The 12,184-nt window shown below is 44.3% G+C and overlaps 1 protein-coding gene across 1 annotated transcript in view; it reads right to left on the reverse strand.

Moving 5' to 3' along the window:
- The window catches only part of ST8SIA1 (ST8 alpha-N-acetyl-neuraminide alpha-2,8-sialyltransferase 1), a 144,098-nt gene extending 135,732 nt beyond the window's left edge, over nucleotides 1-8,366 (reverse strand). Inside the window, exon 1 of the mRNA XM_002915279.4 lies at nucleotides 7,428-8,366. Within this exon, the coding sequence (XP_002915325.1) occupies nucleotides 7,428-7,663 (236 nt within the window). The 5' untranslated portion in view covers nucleotides 7,664-8,366. The remainder of the gene's footprint in view (nucleotides 1-7,427) is intronic.
- Nucleotides 8,367-12,184: the final 3,818 nt, after the last annotated feature.

The following is a 12,184-nucleotide window of genomic DNA, read 5'->3' on the forward strand; positions in this document are numbered from 1 at the left end:
CCTGCACCCCCACCCTCTGCATGAGTGGCTTGTAACTTCTCATTCAGGGGGTTATACTCTGTACGTTTTTCATTCACCAGCTCTGGCTTCCTAATACAATTTTGTCAACAAACTGGCCATACTCTACACTAACATATAAAATTATTCAATTGATCCAACCAGATCCTTATATACTTCTCTCCAAAATGAAGACTAATAGACTTCCAAGCTGCAAAAAACCACCTCAATTTGCAAGGCAGAGGACAAAAGCACAAATGTATCTAAATATTTAAAAGTTACAATCAAATCAACAAACAGATAAAACAAATATGTTCTAACCTTCTATCCTTTTCCCTGAACAAATAAACCTGCATACAAACTGGGATGCCAGGTTCAAATGTAGGCCTCTCAAACTCCATGAAGTTTGATACTGTACAGGGCGACACAGCGAGAGCACACCCATGTGCCCATGTGAACCCCCAGTCCCATATCCAAGTTGTTTCCACAGCCTCCGCCTCCCACAAAGAGCTGTTCCTTGGCCATCACTTGGCTGAGGAGTGCACACATCAATGGGAGGAGCCACCCTAGAATGGGGGATGGGGGAAACTGCCCCACACAGGCAGGCAGGCTGTGGAAGCAGGGCTGGGTCATTTGGGCAGGGAATTCCAGGGTCTACGAAGGCCCCAGTGATGCCTTGTCCCTTTGCAAAGAGCTGAGACCAAAGGAGGAACAGAGTGACGCCCCCCTGGCTCCTCTTGCCAGGGTCTAAGTGGGTCACTGGTAAGAACCCTAGCCAGCTCTCACACAAGGTTTCAATAGAGACAGTTGCTTAAAGTAAATTTCCCAAAATGCACCCCCTCTCACTACCTTTCTTTAACCGAGACCTGGCCATCTCCCGAAGTACAATTCATCTACTTCTCTTCCAGTAGTCAAAGCATTTATGGCTTGTAGTTTCCAGATTTAGCTCTTCATTGCATATTTTCTGGGATTTTAAAAAATCCTGTCAATTGGGTTGGTTTTGTTTCTCTAAAGTAGTGGTTCCCCACCAGGGGCAATTCTGGCCCACAGGAGACATTTTGCTAAATCCGGAGACATATATATTTGTTTCATTTAGTGGACAGAGGCCATGGATGTTGCTACATATTCTACAATGTACAGGACAGCCCTCCACAACAAAGAATTTTCCAGACCAAAATGTTAGTAGTGCTGAGACGAAAAACTCTGCTCTAGAGTAAGAACTCTTTCAAAATAGAGAGGATGTCATCTCCTCCTTTGATGCCCACATGGCCAAGCAGAACATCAGACCTCATTAAGTATTTGTTGACTGACTGATTAGCTATCTGGTCCCACACCTTGCTGAAACATTCGTTCCCACAACAACTCAACAAAAATTACTGTGCCAGGAATCGTGCTCAGCTCTGGGAATGCAAATATGAATGAGCCAGCAGAAAAGGCAGACAAATAAACTGATCCATTTAATACAGCATCATGAAAAATGCACCTGTCACTACCAGACATTTATATATTTATCTATTCATTATGTCTCCCCTCATGAGCCCATAAACTTCAAGAAAGCAAACCTTAAGTTAACTGCTATAGTTCTAGTGTTTTCTATGGTAATAGTGGTAGACACATAGTAGTAAATGTTTTTTGATAATTAAAGAAATGCAATAATATGCACAAGGCAATAAAAAAAAAAGAGAGAGAGAGGAGAAGCTTCTAACACAGCCTGGGAAGGAAGAAAGGAGTAAGGGAGACTACCTTGAGGAGAGATAACATGGATTAAGCATTATTTATATGCCAGAAGCATTTTTCAATACATTATCTATTCTAATGTTCACAAAAATCCTACAAGACGCCACATTAAAAAAAAAGAAAGAAAGAAAGAAACAGCCACATTTTACAGATGAGGAAACGGACAGTGAAGGCTGATTTGCTCAAGAACACAGCAAATGGGAGAATCAGAATTTTAGCACAACTAACTTTGGGACCCTTGCTCTTAACCAGTAAATACACTGTCAAGAGATGAGTAAGAATTGGCCAGGTGAAGGGCAAGGAGTTGTGGCCCTGAAGGAAAGAAATCCCAGGCAGAGGGAATGATACAAGCAAAACCCACACAGCCTGGCTTGTTTCAGCAACCAGAACCCTCACGAGTATTCCCATACCAAAAGAGGAAGGCTGCCCAAGGATGATGCTGGAGAAGTATTCATGGCCAGATCATAAGGGATATAGGCAGCAGTGCCTCGTTTATCTAACATTATCATGGAACAAGCATAAGGCTTAGAGTCAACAGCTCTGGGTTGGAAATGTGACCCATGATTTCGCAATGGATCTCTCTGAATCTCCATTTCCTCAGCCATAAAACAAAGAACATACAAATATCTACTTTGTAAAGCAGCTATGAGAACAAATGATAAGAAACATAAGCACTGAGAAGCAAGCCTGTACATTTTATCTGTCCAATCTGTTAATGATTTAATGATTTATTCTTCCTATCGTGGTTATTGCTAATGAAGTTTTTTCACATTTGTTAATCCACAACATAACTGAAGCTTATTTTCTTAAGCATCAAAATGTATTAAACTATCTTTTCCCTAAACTATTTCTAAAGTGAATTCCATACCATCTCCACCTTGACAAACATTAAGCCTTATATCCCATATATACAGAGGGCTGCACCTGCCTTCTTCTCCCTCCACCCTCGGGACCTTTCTGCGGCCACCAGGGGAGCTATGGAAATATCTAAAGCTTCTGGGATCCACAGATTCAAAAAAATGGGCAGAAACGAAGTCACATAAAGCCAGAAATGCTTTGAGCAGTATTTCGTTCAGAACTTGGGAAAGGAAGGAGGCAGAGTAATGGTTCGCACCCAGTGAATATACAGAATTTTCAAAGCACTTTGGTGTGTCATCCTCTATCCCCCAATCCACCAGCAACAGTGATGTGCCAACTCTGCTGACAGCTGACACACGGCCGGTACCCTCGGATACTTACTTGATGTTTGTTCATTTTTCACAAACCACAGCTCAAGCCCATTCAGAGATGGTGACCTGGCCTCCATCTACCTCCCAGTCTACCTTCCTACTACCTCTGGGTGGGAAAATGAATACCTTTCCATACAGGAAGCACATCAAGAATTTCCACACCTCCCTGCTTTGGCATTTGCTGTTCTCCTTGCCTAGAGGGTGCCCTCTGCCCTCACCTCTTACTACCATCCAATTTTACCATCCTTCAAGGCTTAGTGCAAACACCACCTCCTCTCTGATTTCCCTCTTTCCAGCAGAATTAAAAGCCATGTTCTGTGAACTTCCCCAGCACTTTGTTCATGTTTCTCTTGTTAAAATGACCATGCATTGAACAGAAGTACGTGGCAAGCATCGTTCTGGGTGCTTTCTATATGCCACCATGTAATCTGCACTATAAACTTGTAAGAAATTATTACACACTCCATTTTACAAATGGAGAGAGTGAAGCTCTGAGGGTTGAACTTATCAATGATCATACAACCAGAAAGGGATACAGCTGGGATTCCAACCATGTTCTGACAGCTCCCGAGTCCATAAGTTTTTCTCTCTGCTATGCTGCCTCTCTTTGATGGCCCTAATGTTCAGCTGGTTAGTTAATTATACACACATATGCCTGTCCCTGGGATTACAGCAAATCCCCTGATGGCAGGGACCTGGGCATGTTCCTCCTTACAAATGGGGATGATAATGTATCCACTTATACAAGGTTGTTAGGAGAATTAAATGAGACGGTACATGTAAAGCACTTAACACAGTGTCATGCACATTATAAGTTCCTAATAATTTGTCAGTTTTGTTAGTGTTATTACTGTCATTGTTACTATGTCTGATGCCAAGGATGAAGTCTTGAGTGTAACTTGCGAGCTGAAGTTTCTTTCAGAGAAGCAAATGAAGTGGATAAGGCCCTGACAGAAGAGACAAATGCCGCTTTGGTTCAGCATTTCCCCACACTACTTGACTACTTGCTCAGAAGCAACAAGAGTTGCACAGAAACTGTCCAATAGTTCTATGATACAGTCAATTGATTCCTTTATCTTTCTGTTGCCATGTGGATGTTACAAAAACCTCCTATCTAGTTCAAAACTCTTGCAGCGCTGTGACTTTCTTGCGCCTTCTCCTATGTGAATTGTCAAGGTTCCCCTCTGAGAAGTCGTACTTAAGGTCTGAGCCAAGAGAAGAAGAAAATCACAAAAGGAGAGGAAAGAACAGAGGGCAAAATGTAATCTGGAATTCTAACGCTTATAACACATAATGAAACACTTTCCTTTGTCCTCATAGCATTTAACAGTATTTTAAATCATCCTAGTGCTTTACTCGTTTGTTTACCTCCCCCAGTAGGAGGTAAGCTGTCTCAGAGAAAGCAATCTGTCCATCCTGTTCACTGCTATCTCCCAGAGCCTAACTCATATCTGGTATATAATAGTCATTCATTAAATATTGGCCAATTAACTGACGGCAATTATTTGTATGTGTGTATATATGAATATGTGTATAAATTTATACATATACATGACATCATTCCACAGTCTATGAATAAAAGTATGTATCTCCACACATAAGTGCATATTGTACATTTGTGCACCTATATTTCTATTTGTGCAGTAGATATTTTAGACTGGAAAACACAGCCACCTGTTTGCAAAAGTTGTGCCTTCTTACCATAATAAAGGCCTCTGGCTGACCTGTCTAATATTTTAAAAACATACACTACTACCCACATACGAACAATTCACATGTTTAAAACAACAGATTTTATTACACATGCAGAGCACAAAAAATGTTTTGACTTAACAAACAATGATACCTTTATCTTTTAAAACTCCTCGTCCCTATTTATTAGGTTCAGTGTAAAGAAGCAGGGGGGCGGGGGTAGTATATTGACCAGTAATGTTTCTCTGCAAATTTGGCAAGCAAAATGTTCCAAATTCTTATGGGCTGGCCAGAAGTCCTTACTTAAGTTGTAACATATACAGAAAATTATAATTCATGACAATTATAACACCATTGACCGGGTAAATGTGAAAACACTTGGGATCACTTTTTTTTTTTAATTTAAACCTATACCAATCCTGCAAGGTAAATATTATTATCCCTATGAAGAGAGAAAAAAAATGAAACAAGAGGAAACCAGAGAGGGAGACAAACCGTAAGAGACTCTTAATCTTAGGAAACAAACTGAGGGTTGCTGGAGGGGAGGGGAGTGGGGGAATGGGGCAACTGGGTGATGGACATTGGGGAGGGTATGTGTTGTAATGAGCACCGGCTATTATGTAAGACTGATGAATCACAGACCTGTACCCCTGAAACAAAGAATACATTGTATGTTAATTAACTGAATTTAAATTAAAAATAAATAAAAAATATATATATAAATAAGGAAACTAAGACTCAAAGAGAAAGAGTGGATTGACAAAGATACTCTGCAGCTTATCTATGTAGTCATGGCACACGCAGCCTAGAAATTCTACTAGTCTAGACTTCTACTCCAAAGCCCAAACTCTTCAACAAGCAATGGTGCATCTTACACACTTTTACAGGCACTAACTTTGAGGGCTATGTGTTTAGGCAGTTTTTTATAGTGTGTGGATTTTAATTAGTAATTCTCTGCACATAAAGACTAGACCAAATGACAGCCAAACACACTGAAGTTTACTCCAGGCTACAGACAGCAAGGGACAAATGTGTCTCAGAAATGGTCAGCCTGTTTCTCAGAATATCAAGCATTTTCCACTTGATCACGTCCTGCAAAAGAAATTTATGCTCTAAAAGAGCTTCCTTATTCCTCTTCCTATACAAAAAAAAAAAAAAAGGACTCTTTCATTGCAAACTAACCGGAAGTTCCTAACTCATTTCCTTATATTACTTGGGATAAAAGTGCTTTCTGTCTTTAGAGAAAAGAATTGCTGGATGCTATGCCTTTTGGGTGGTTTTGAGTCTCAACAATCAATACTGTGAAGGCGAGAGAAAATAAGCCCTTATATACTTTTAAGGGATGTAGGGTTATTTTTAAACTTTACGATAGCTGAATTCTAAAGAAAGAGAGAGAAGGAAAGTCTTCCCTTGCAGTTCAAAGAATTCATCTGCCTTCCCCTGAAAGAACTGGCTATTATCTTTGACCTTCTACCCAGGAGCAGGCCTGAGGAGGAGAAGGAAACTGTATGTTTAAAAAGTTTTTTGAAATTTATAGATGTTTCTGAACATTTTAACCAACAATAGTGAAAATGTTTAAGTTGGTTCTCAGCTACCCGTATCCACTACTTGGAAAGATCCTAGGCAGAGAAAAGGAAAGAATTCCCCACCTCGACCACTACAATCTCAGGAAGAGCCAACTGCAGCCTCTTCAGCCCCAGGGACTAAAGGGGAAAAGGGCACCTGGTCGTGGTGGAAGCCCCTGTGTGTCCCCCTCAACATACCCAGGAAAGTGGAGAGGAAGGGGAAGCAGCACTGCCTTCCCTCCAATCTAACTACACAACCCCTGCTGCCAAGAACTTATTTTTAGACACTTAGCTGAAATTCCCAGAAAGGAAGGGAAACTACAACCTCTGAGCGATCCTCAGCATTCCAATTTCCAACCTGGCTTGAGTTTTTTGTTGTTTTCTGATAGCAAGTCTCTACCTAAAGCCCATCTCTCATACTCCAGAAAGCATCCACAGTCTAAGCAAAAAAAAAAAAAAAAAAAAAAAAAAAAAAAAAAGAGCTGGGAGCTGTAGAGCTTTATGTGATGAAAATTTCAGCTCCCACACTTCAAAGGGACATGTCATGACCTTGGGGAAGTAACTCTTCCTTCTGAAGACTCAAGTTTGTGGTTGGTAAGATGGGATTAATCTGTTATTGGAAAGTTGTTGAGTCTTCAATGAAAAAATCACACAGTATGCGGCTCTTAGTAGGGGATCAGTAAGTGCTCTGTGTTTTGTCACGGCCACACTGCACAAAGCAGCAGGATCCTGGCTAGGTGTCCATGTTCGCCTGCCTAAGATTTGCCCATCACTCTCTCATTAGTGATTTAGGTTACCAACCACTCACCTAACCTCAGGAAGACGCCTCTTACTTTCTTCTAGTTGTCTATAGCTTCAAACATCTGCAGAGCCCAAGAGATAAATTCTCATTAAGTGCAAAGGACAAAGTTAGCCTGGATACTCCTTCCCACCAGCTATCGACGAATCACTGACTGTTAACTCCGGCTGGGGAAGAAATGCTTACAGGCTTTAGTGGGCAAAGCAGGTGTCTGCACAGCTCTTGGTGTCAGGGGTGGGGAAGGACCCCTGACTAAAGTCTTCGGGTTTAGAAATGGCAAAGAAAGGGAGTAGGACGAGGACTGGATGAAAGAGATGCCTCTGCAAGGCGGTCCTAGCCGGTGACCCTGTCCTCGGCGCACAGGGAGTAAAGGACACGAGCTGGGAGGAGCCACGAGGGGAGGAGTACCTGAAGACTCTCGCTGCCGTCTGGTTCCTTCTCCACGCCGTGCCCTGTTGCAGCACCCCTTGTACGATCTCCTTCTCGTTGGGCAGCCGGTAGACCGGGAAGATGTACAGCCAACAGAGGACCACGACGCAAAGGGCACTGGCTCCCACCGGTAGCCGGGTCCGCGGGAACTTCCACGCCAGTACTGCCATGGCCCCTCTGGACGTGTGTCGCCGGGCCCGCCTGCAGGGGCTCATCGCAGCCCCGGAGTCCCGGGGGCGGCCTCAGCACAGCGTTAGGCGAAGTGGCAGTGGAGGGCCCCCCCACCGCCGGCCCCCCATGCACACACACCTTTCGCTCTCTTGTTCGCACTCGCACGTACGTTTCTTCGGCCCCCACGGCCCCAAAGGTCAGCGCAAGGATTTTTTTAAATGCAACTTTTTCAAGGGTTTCTTCCTAGGGGAAGTGGCCGGGGGGCGAGTCACGAGCTCTGGTCATGGTCGCTTCCCCTGCAGAAGGCGGGCTCTGGGGTCTCCAAGAGCGCAGAGAGCGGCCGCGGCGAGTCGCTCCCGCCGGTTCTGCAGCATCACTGTCGCCCTCGGCGCGGGTCCGGGGAGAGGCTCGGCTCCCTCCCAGACAACTGGTCCGCGGCGTCCCCTTCTGAGAGATGCTCCTGCGCCCTTCGCTGCCTCTCCCCGCCTCCCGCGCTGCTGCACCGCCCGGCACCCCCCAGACGCGCTCTCCGCGCCGCGCCAAGTCCTTGGAAATTTCCACCGCGGCCCGGGACCGCTATCCTGCCCCGGGTTCCTCCGCCTTGCCCGGCAGGACCCTCGCTCCCCACCCCTCCCGTAGAAGAAAAGAACTCGCTCTCATCAGTTAATTCAGCGGCGCGCCGCAGCCTTCCGCTGCGCCCCGGACTTCGCAGACAAACGCCCGGGGATTGGTGGAAATCAAGGTCTCCCCCGCCCTCCCCCACCCGCAAATTTGCCTCCTTCGACCCGTTCAGATCCGCGACGCTCGCCTGGAGCGCGCGCCTCTCCCTCCCGCCCTTGTTCTCTGGAGATAGAGGCAAACAATAAAAAATAACCTCCCACCCCCAATGTATGTATATATTTGAGTGTGGCAGAGACTGGCTGATAACCTAACCCTTCGACACGCAGCCGGCGCTCCAGGGCTGTCACCCTGCCGCCGTCACCTTCCTCCCTCTATAACTGGTTGGTTATTAACACGCAGTGAGGCGCGAGGAGGCCGGCGGAGATTTATTCCTTCCTGGGCCCCCACCCCCATTACCCGATCCCGGAGCCGCGGCTCTGGCGGACACTCGTGCGCGCGCAGGCACGAGCGCGCGCACACACACACTCACTCAGATACACACACTCCGATGCTCACGGAACCGCACGCGCGCGCACCAGGAGGTGCGTGAACACCGGGATCCTCCGCCTCGACTCCGCCCTGCAGGGAAAGGCGCTGCTGCATCCAGATGTGCAGCCAACTGGTGCCCAAGCTCGCAGACCTCAGGACAAGATAATGCCTTGGAGGCGCGTTCACCTCCTTTGCCTTTTAGATTAAAGGGCCGTTTGTTCTTAGACCTCTTCCTCGCTCCACCCACAAGCTAATCGTAACCCCGACCTTGGAAAAGCGCCACCAGCCTGTACCCGCGGAGCTGAGGGACCCACAGTTAGCCATTTCTGCTCGCCCCAGCGGTCGAGGCATAGCTCGGGTACCTCCTAGCGGTTGCCTATTCCATTTGCTTATGCATCTCATCAAGCAGAAGTGTGCAGGGACAAAGAAACCCAGCAGCCTACTAACCGGGTCAGCTTAGTCATCACGAAACCAAAATCCAAGGCCATAGCTCCATTTGCTCAGCTGACCAGGCTGCAGCGTCACAGAGCAATCTCTGCTGACTGCTAAGAGGCCTGGTATCTTTCTCCAGCATCTTTCTCCACTGAGAGGTGAAACTTGGTAAGTTGATGGAAAGTTATGTACCAAAAATGACCAAACAACCACCATAGTCTTAAAACTCCAACACTACTAAGGCCTCTTAGGAGAATGACCCACTGCCCTCCATGACCAGGCATGCCCCAGAAATCTCTTATTTAGGTAAATCATTAGAGGCATGAACTGTGAAATCCCAAAGTTATACCTTAGCATAGTGGAGCCTAATGAAGACTGTTTGAAATGAAGATCACCCGAAGTTCTGCAAAGTAACCAACCCACCCTCTTCTGTTCTGGAAAGGCCAAGCATCTTTCTCATAGTTGCCAGAGCTAGGATAAATCACCTGCCATCCTTTTTCCTACAATATGAATAGAACACAAACCATCCCAATTTCTCTCTTCCTCCCCAAGCAAAGAGATACTTGTAGAGCAAATAGCAAATAAATAAACCAACAACCAAAAATAAGACACTGCAGTTCTGGAGGGGCTATGTAAATGTATCCTCATTTAACATCATAAAAATGCATCAAAGTCGTGTCTTATGTTGAGAGACTTTTGAAATGCAATGTGCTATTTTCCCTTCTTCTGAAAACTAAGGTTCTTTTACCTTCGTTGGCTCTTGCCTCACCCTACAATCCAACGTCATTCCCTCCTATTCCTTAGCATGAACACCAAATCTAGACAGGCCTTGCCCTCACCTTTCCAAGTCACACAGGCTTTTTGGCACTGTATCTGGGGTCCACCTTCTTCTTGCATGGGATGTATTTTTTTTTTCTTCCTCCGTACAAATTCAATGCATCATTAAAGGCCAACCCAAGCGGCTAGAAATTTCTCCCTCAATGTGTTCCCAAACCACCTAAAATACAGGGGTCAAGGGGTAGGAATTCAGTAAATGTTTGTGGTTTCTGCTTCTATCCCCTTTGACCTCCTGCTCCGAATGTCTATAGTATCTGCTGACTCCAACAATAAGACACTCAGATGTGTTGTGTTGTATTGCTAGTATTTTTCATATGTAACTTTGCCATAGCAACTGGCAGTAAGAGTACTTGGTCTTGTATATCAAATGGCAAGCCTGGGCTTTTGATCCAAGGAATTTTTAGTAGGTAGCTTAGGTACTATTTTCTATGTCTGCATCTGAGTACACAATAGGGTTTGCTCAGGATATAAGCAACTTTTAAAATTCTATAAATGTTTGTTTACCAGACCAGTAAACACAATGTGCAAAGCTATTTTATGCCACAAGTAAACTTGATGGGGGACACTTTTGTGACATCAGCATTGTAATGGAAGCCAGTATAAGGGAGAAAAGCACCACGGAATGAAAACAATGGAGAAAAGAGGAAAAAAAGAAACTCTCATTGAGAAGTCAAGAGAGACCAAGATGTAGAAAGATGATCAGAGTAAATGGAACACAAACAATTTATAAGCCAGCTTGGATGCTAATGGGTGTGAAGACAAATAGAGGTCACATAGAAATCTCTCATTAAAAGATTAAATAAAACTGTCAATGATTTGGGGTAAAAAAAAATGGCATCCTTTTTTCAGTCTCCTCTCAAGTTTTCTTGTCAAAATGGCTTGGAATGGAGAGACAAAGCATAAAAATATGGCTTTTTCATAGCCAGTTACAACAGCAAAGCAAATAGGGCTGTAGAATAAAAAGAGTTATAAATATAGTTTTTTAAAAAGATTTTCTTTATTTATTCGAGAGAGAGCGCAAGCATGAGCAAGGGAGGGGCAGAGGGTGAGGGACAGAGAGAGAATTCCAAGCAGACTGCCTGCTAAGTGCAGAGCCTCAAGCAGAGATCAATCCCAGGACCCCGGGATCATGACCGGAGCCGAAGTCAGACACTTAACCAGCTGAGCCACCCAGGTACCCCCTAAAAGAGCTATAAATATAGTTTGTGTGAATAAATGCATTTGCTTATTTCCACTCCCTCTTGTTATTCCACTAAAAGGACAATAAAGGAATAAAAGAGGCATAAACTCAGAAGGACAAAAGTAAAGGAAGAGATACAAAAGCAGACAAATGATGTCAAAAAATTTACACTCAGGTAAGCAACTGAACAAGTGATAACTGGTTTACCAGAATGTAGAAAGCTCTCAGCCTTCAAGTGTTGGGGTGTGTGTGTGTGTGTGTGTGTGTGTGTGTGTGTGTGTGTTGGCATACAGTGGGGGAGTATAGACAGAGGTCAACAAGAATCAAACCACTTTGCACTACAGTAATCTTGAAAGGCTCAGAAATTAGAGGCACTTAGTACTCCTGGAGGTGGAAGTGATAGATGAAACCAAAAGAGAGGTTTGTTTGAAAGTCTTTAAAAGGAGCAGTGAAGCCTCTAGATCTTGTCCTACAACTTGAATAGCACTGGTAAGAAGACCTACAGATTCTGGTATGTGCAGCTCTCCAATCAGACAGTAATATCCCTGACCAACACCCTATGGGGAATCCCATCACTAGATAAGCTCTATTCACAGAGTGTCTATCCTCTTTTTTGGGCTTCATTCTTAGATATCAGTAGAGAGCCAGGATCCCCAGACATTTGAAGAGAACCTCTAACATGGACACAGAGACAAAACAAACAAGAAACACACACAAGAAAACCCAGAAGGGAGAAAGATAATGCAGAAAACAAAAGGAATTTTCAATAAAAGTTGTAATTAATACTTTACAGAAATAAGAGACAACCCATGAAGCAAGAACAAAAGGAATATTCAGATAACCAAACATAAAGTCCTTCAAAATTAAAAATATGGTAAACACACAAATACACAATCCATAGAAGAGCTGAAATACAAAATTGAGGAAGCATCCCAGAAAGTAGGCCAATAAGATAAAAGAGGCTTTT

The sequence above is a fragment of the Ailuropoda melanoleuca genome, chromosome 16 (assembly GCF_002007445.2).
Source record: "Ailuropoda melanoleuca isolate Jingjing chromosome 16, ASM200744v2, whole genome shotgun sequence".
Lineage (NCBI taxonomy): Eukaryota > Metazoa > Chordata > Mammalia > Carnivora > Ursidae > Ailuropoda > Ailuropoda melanoleuca.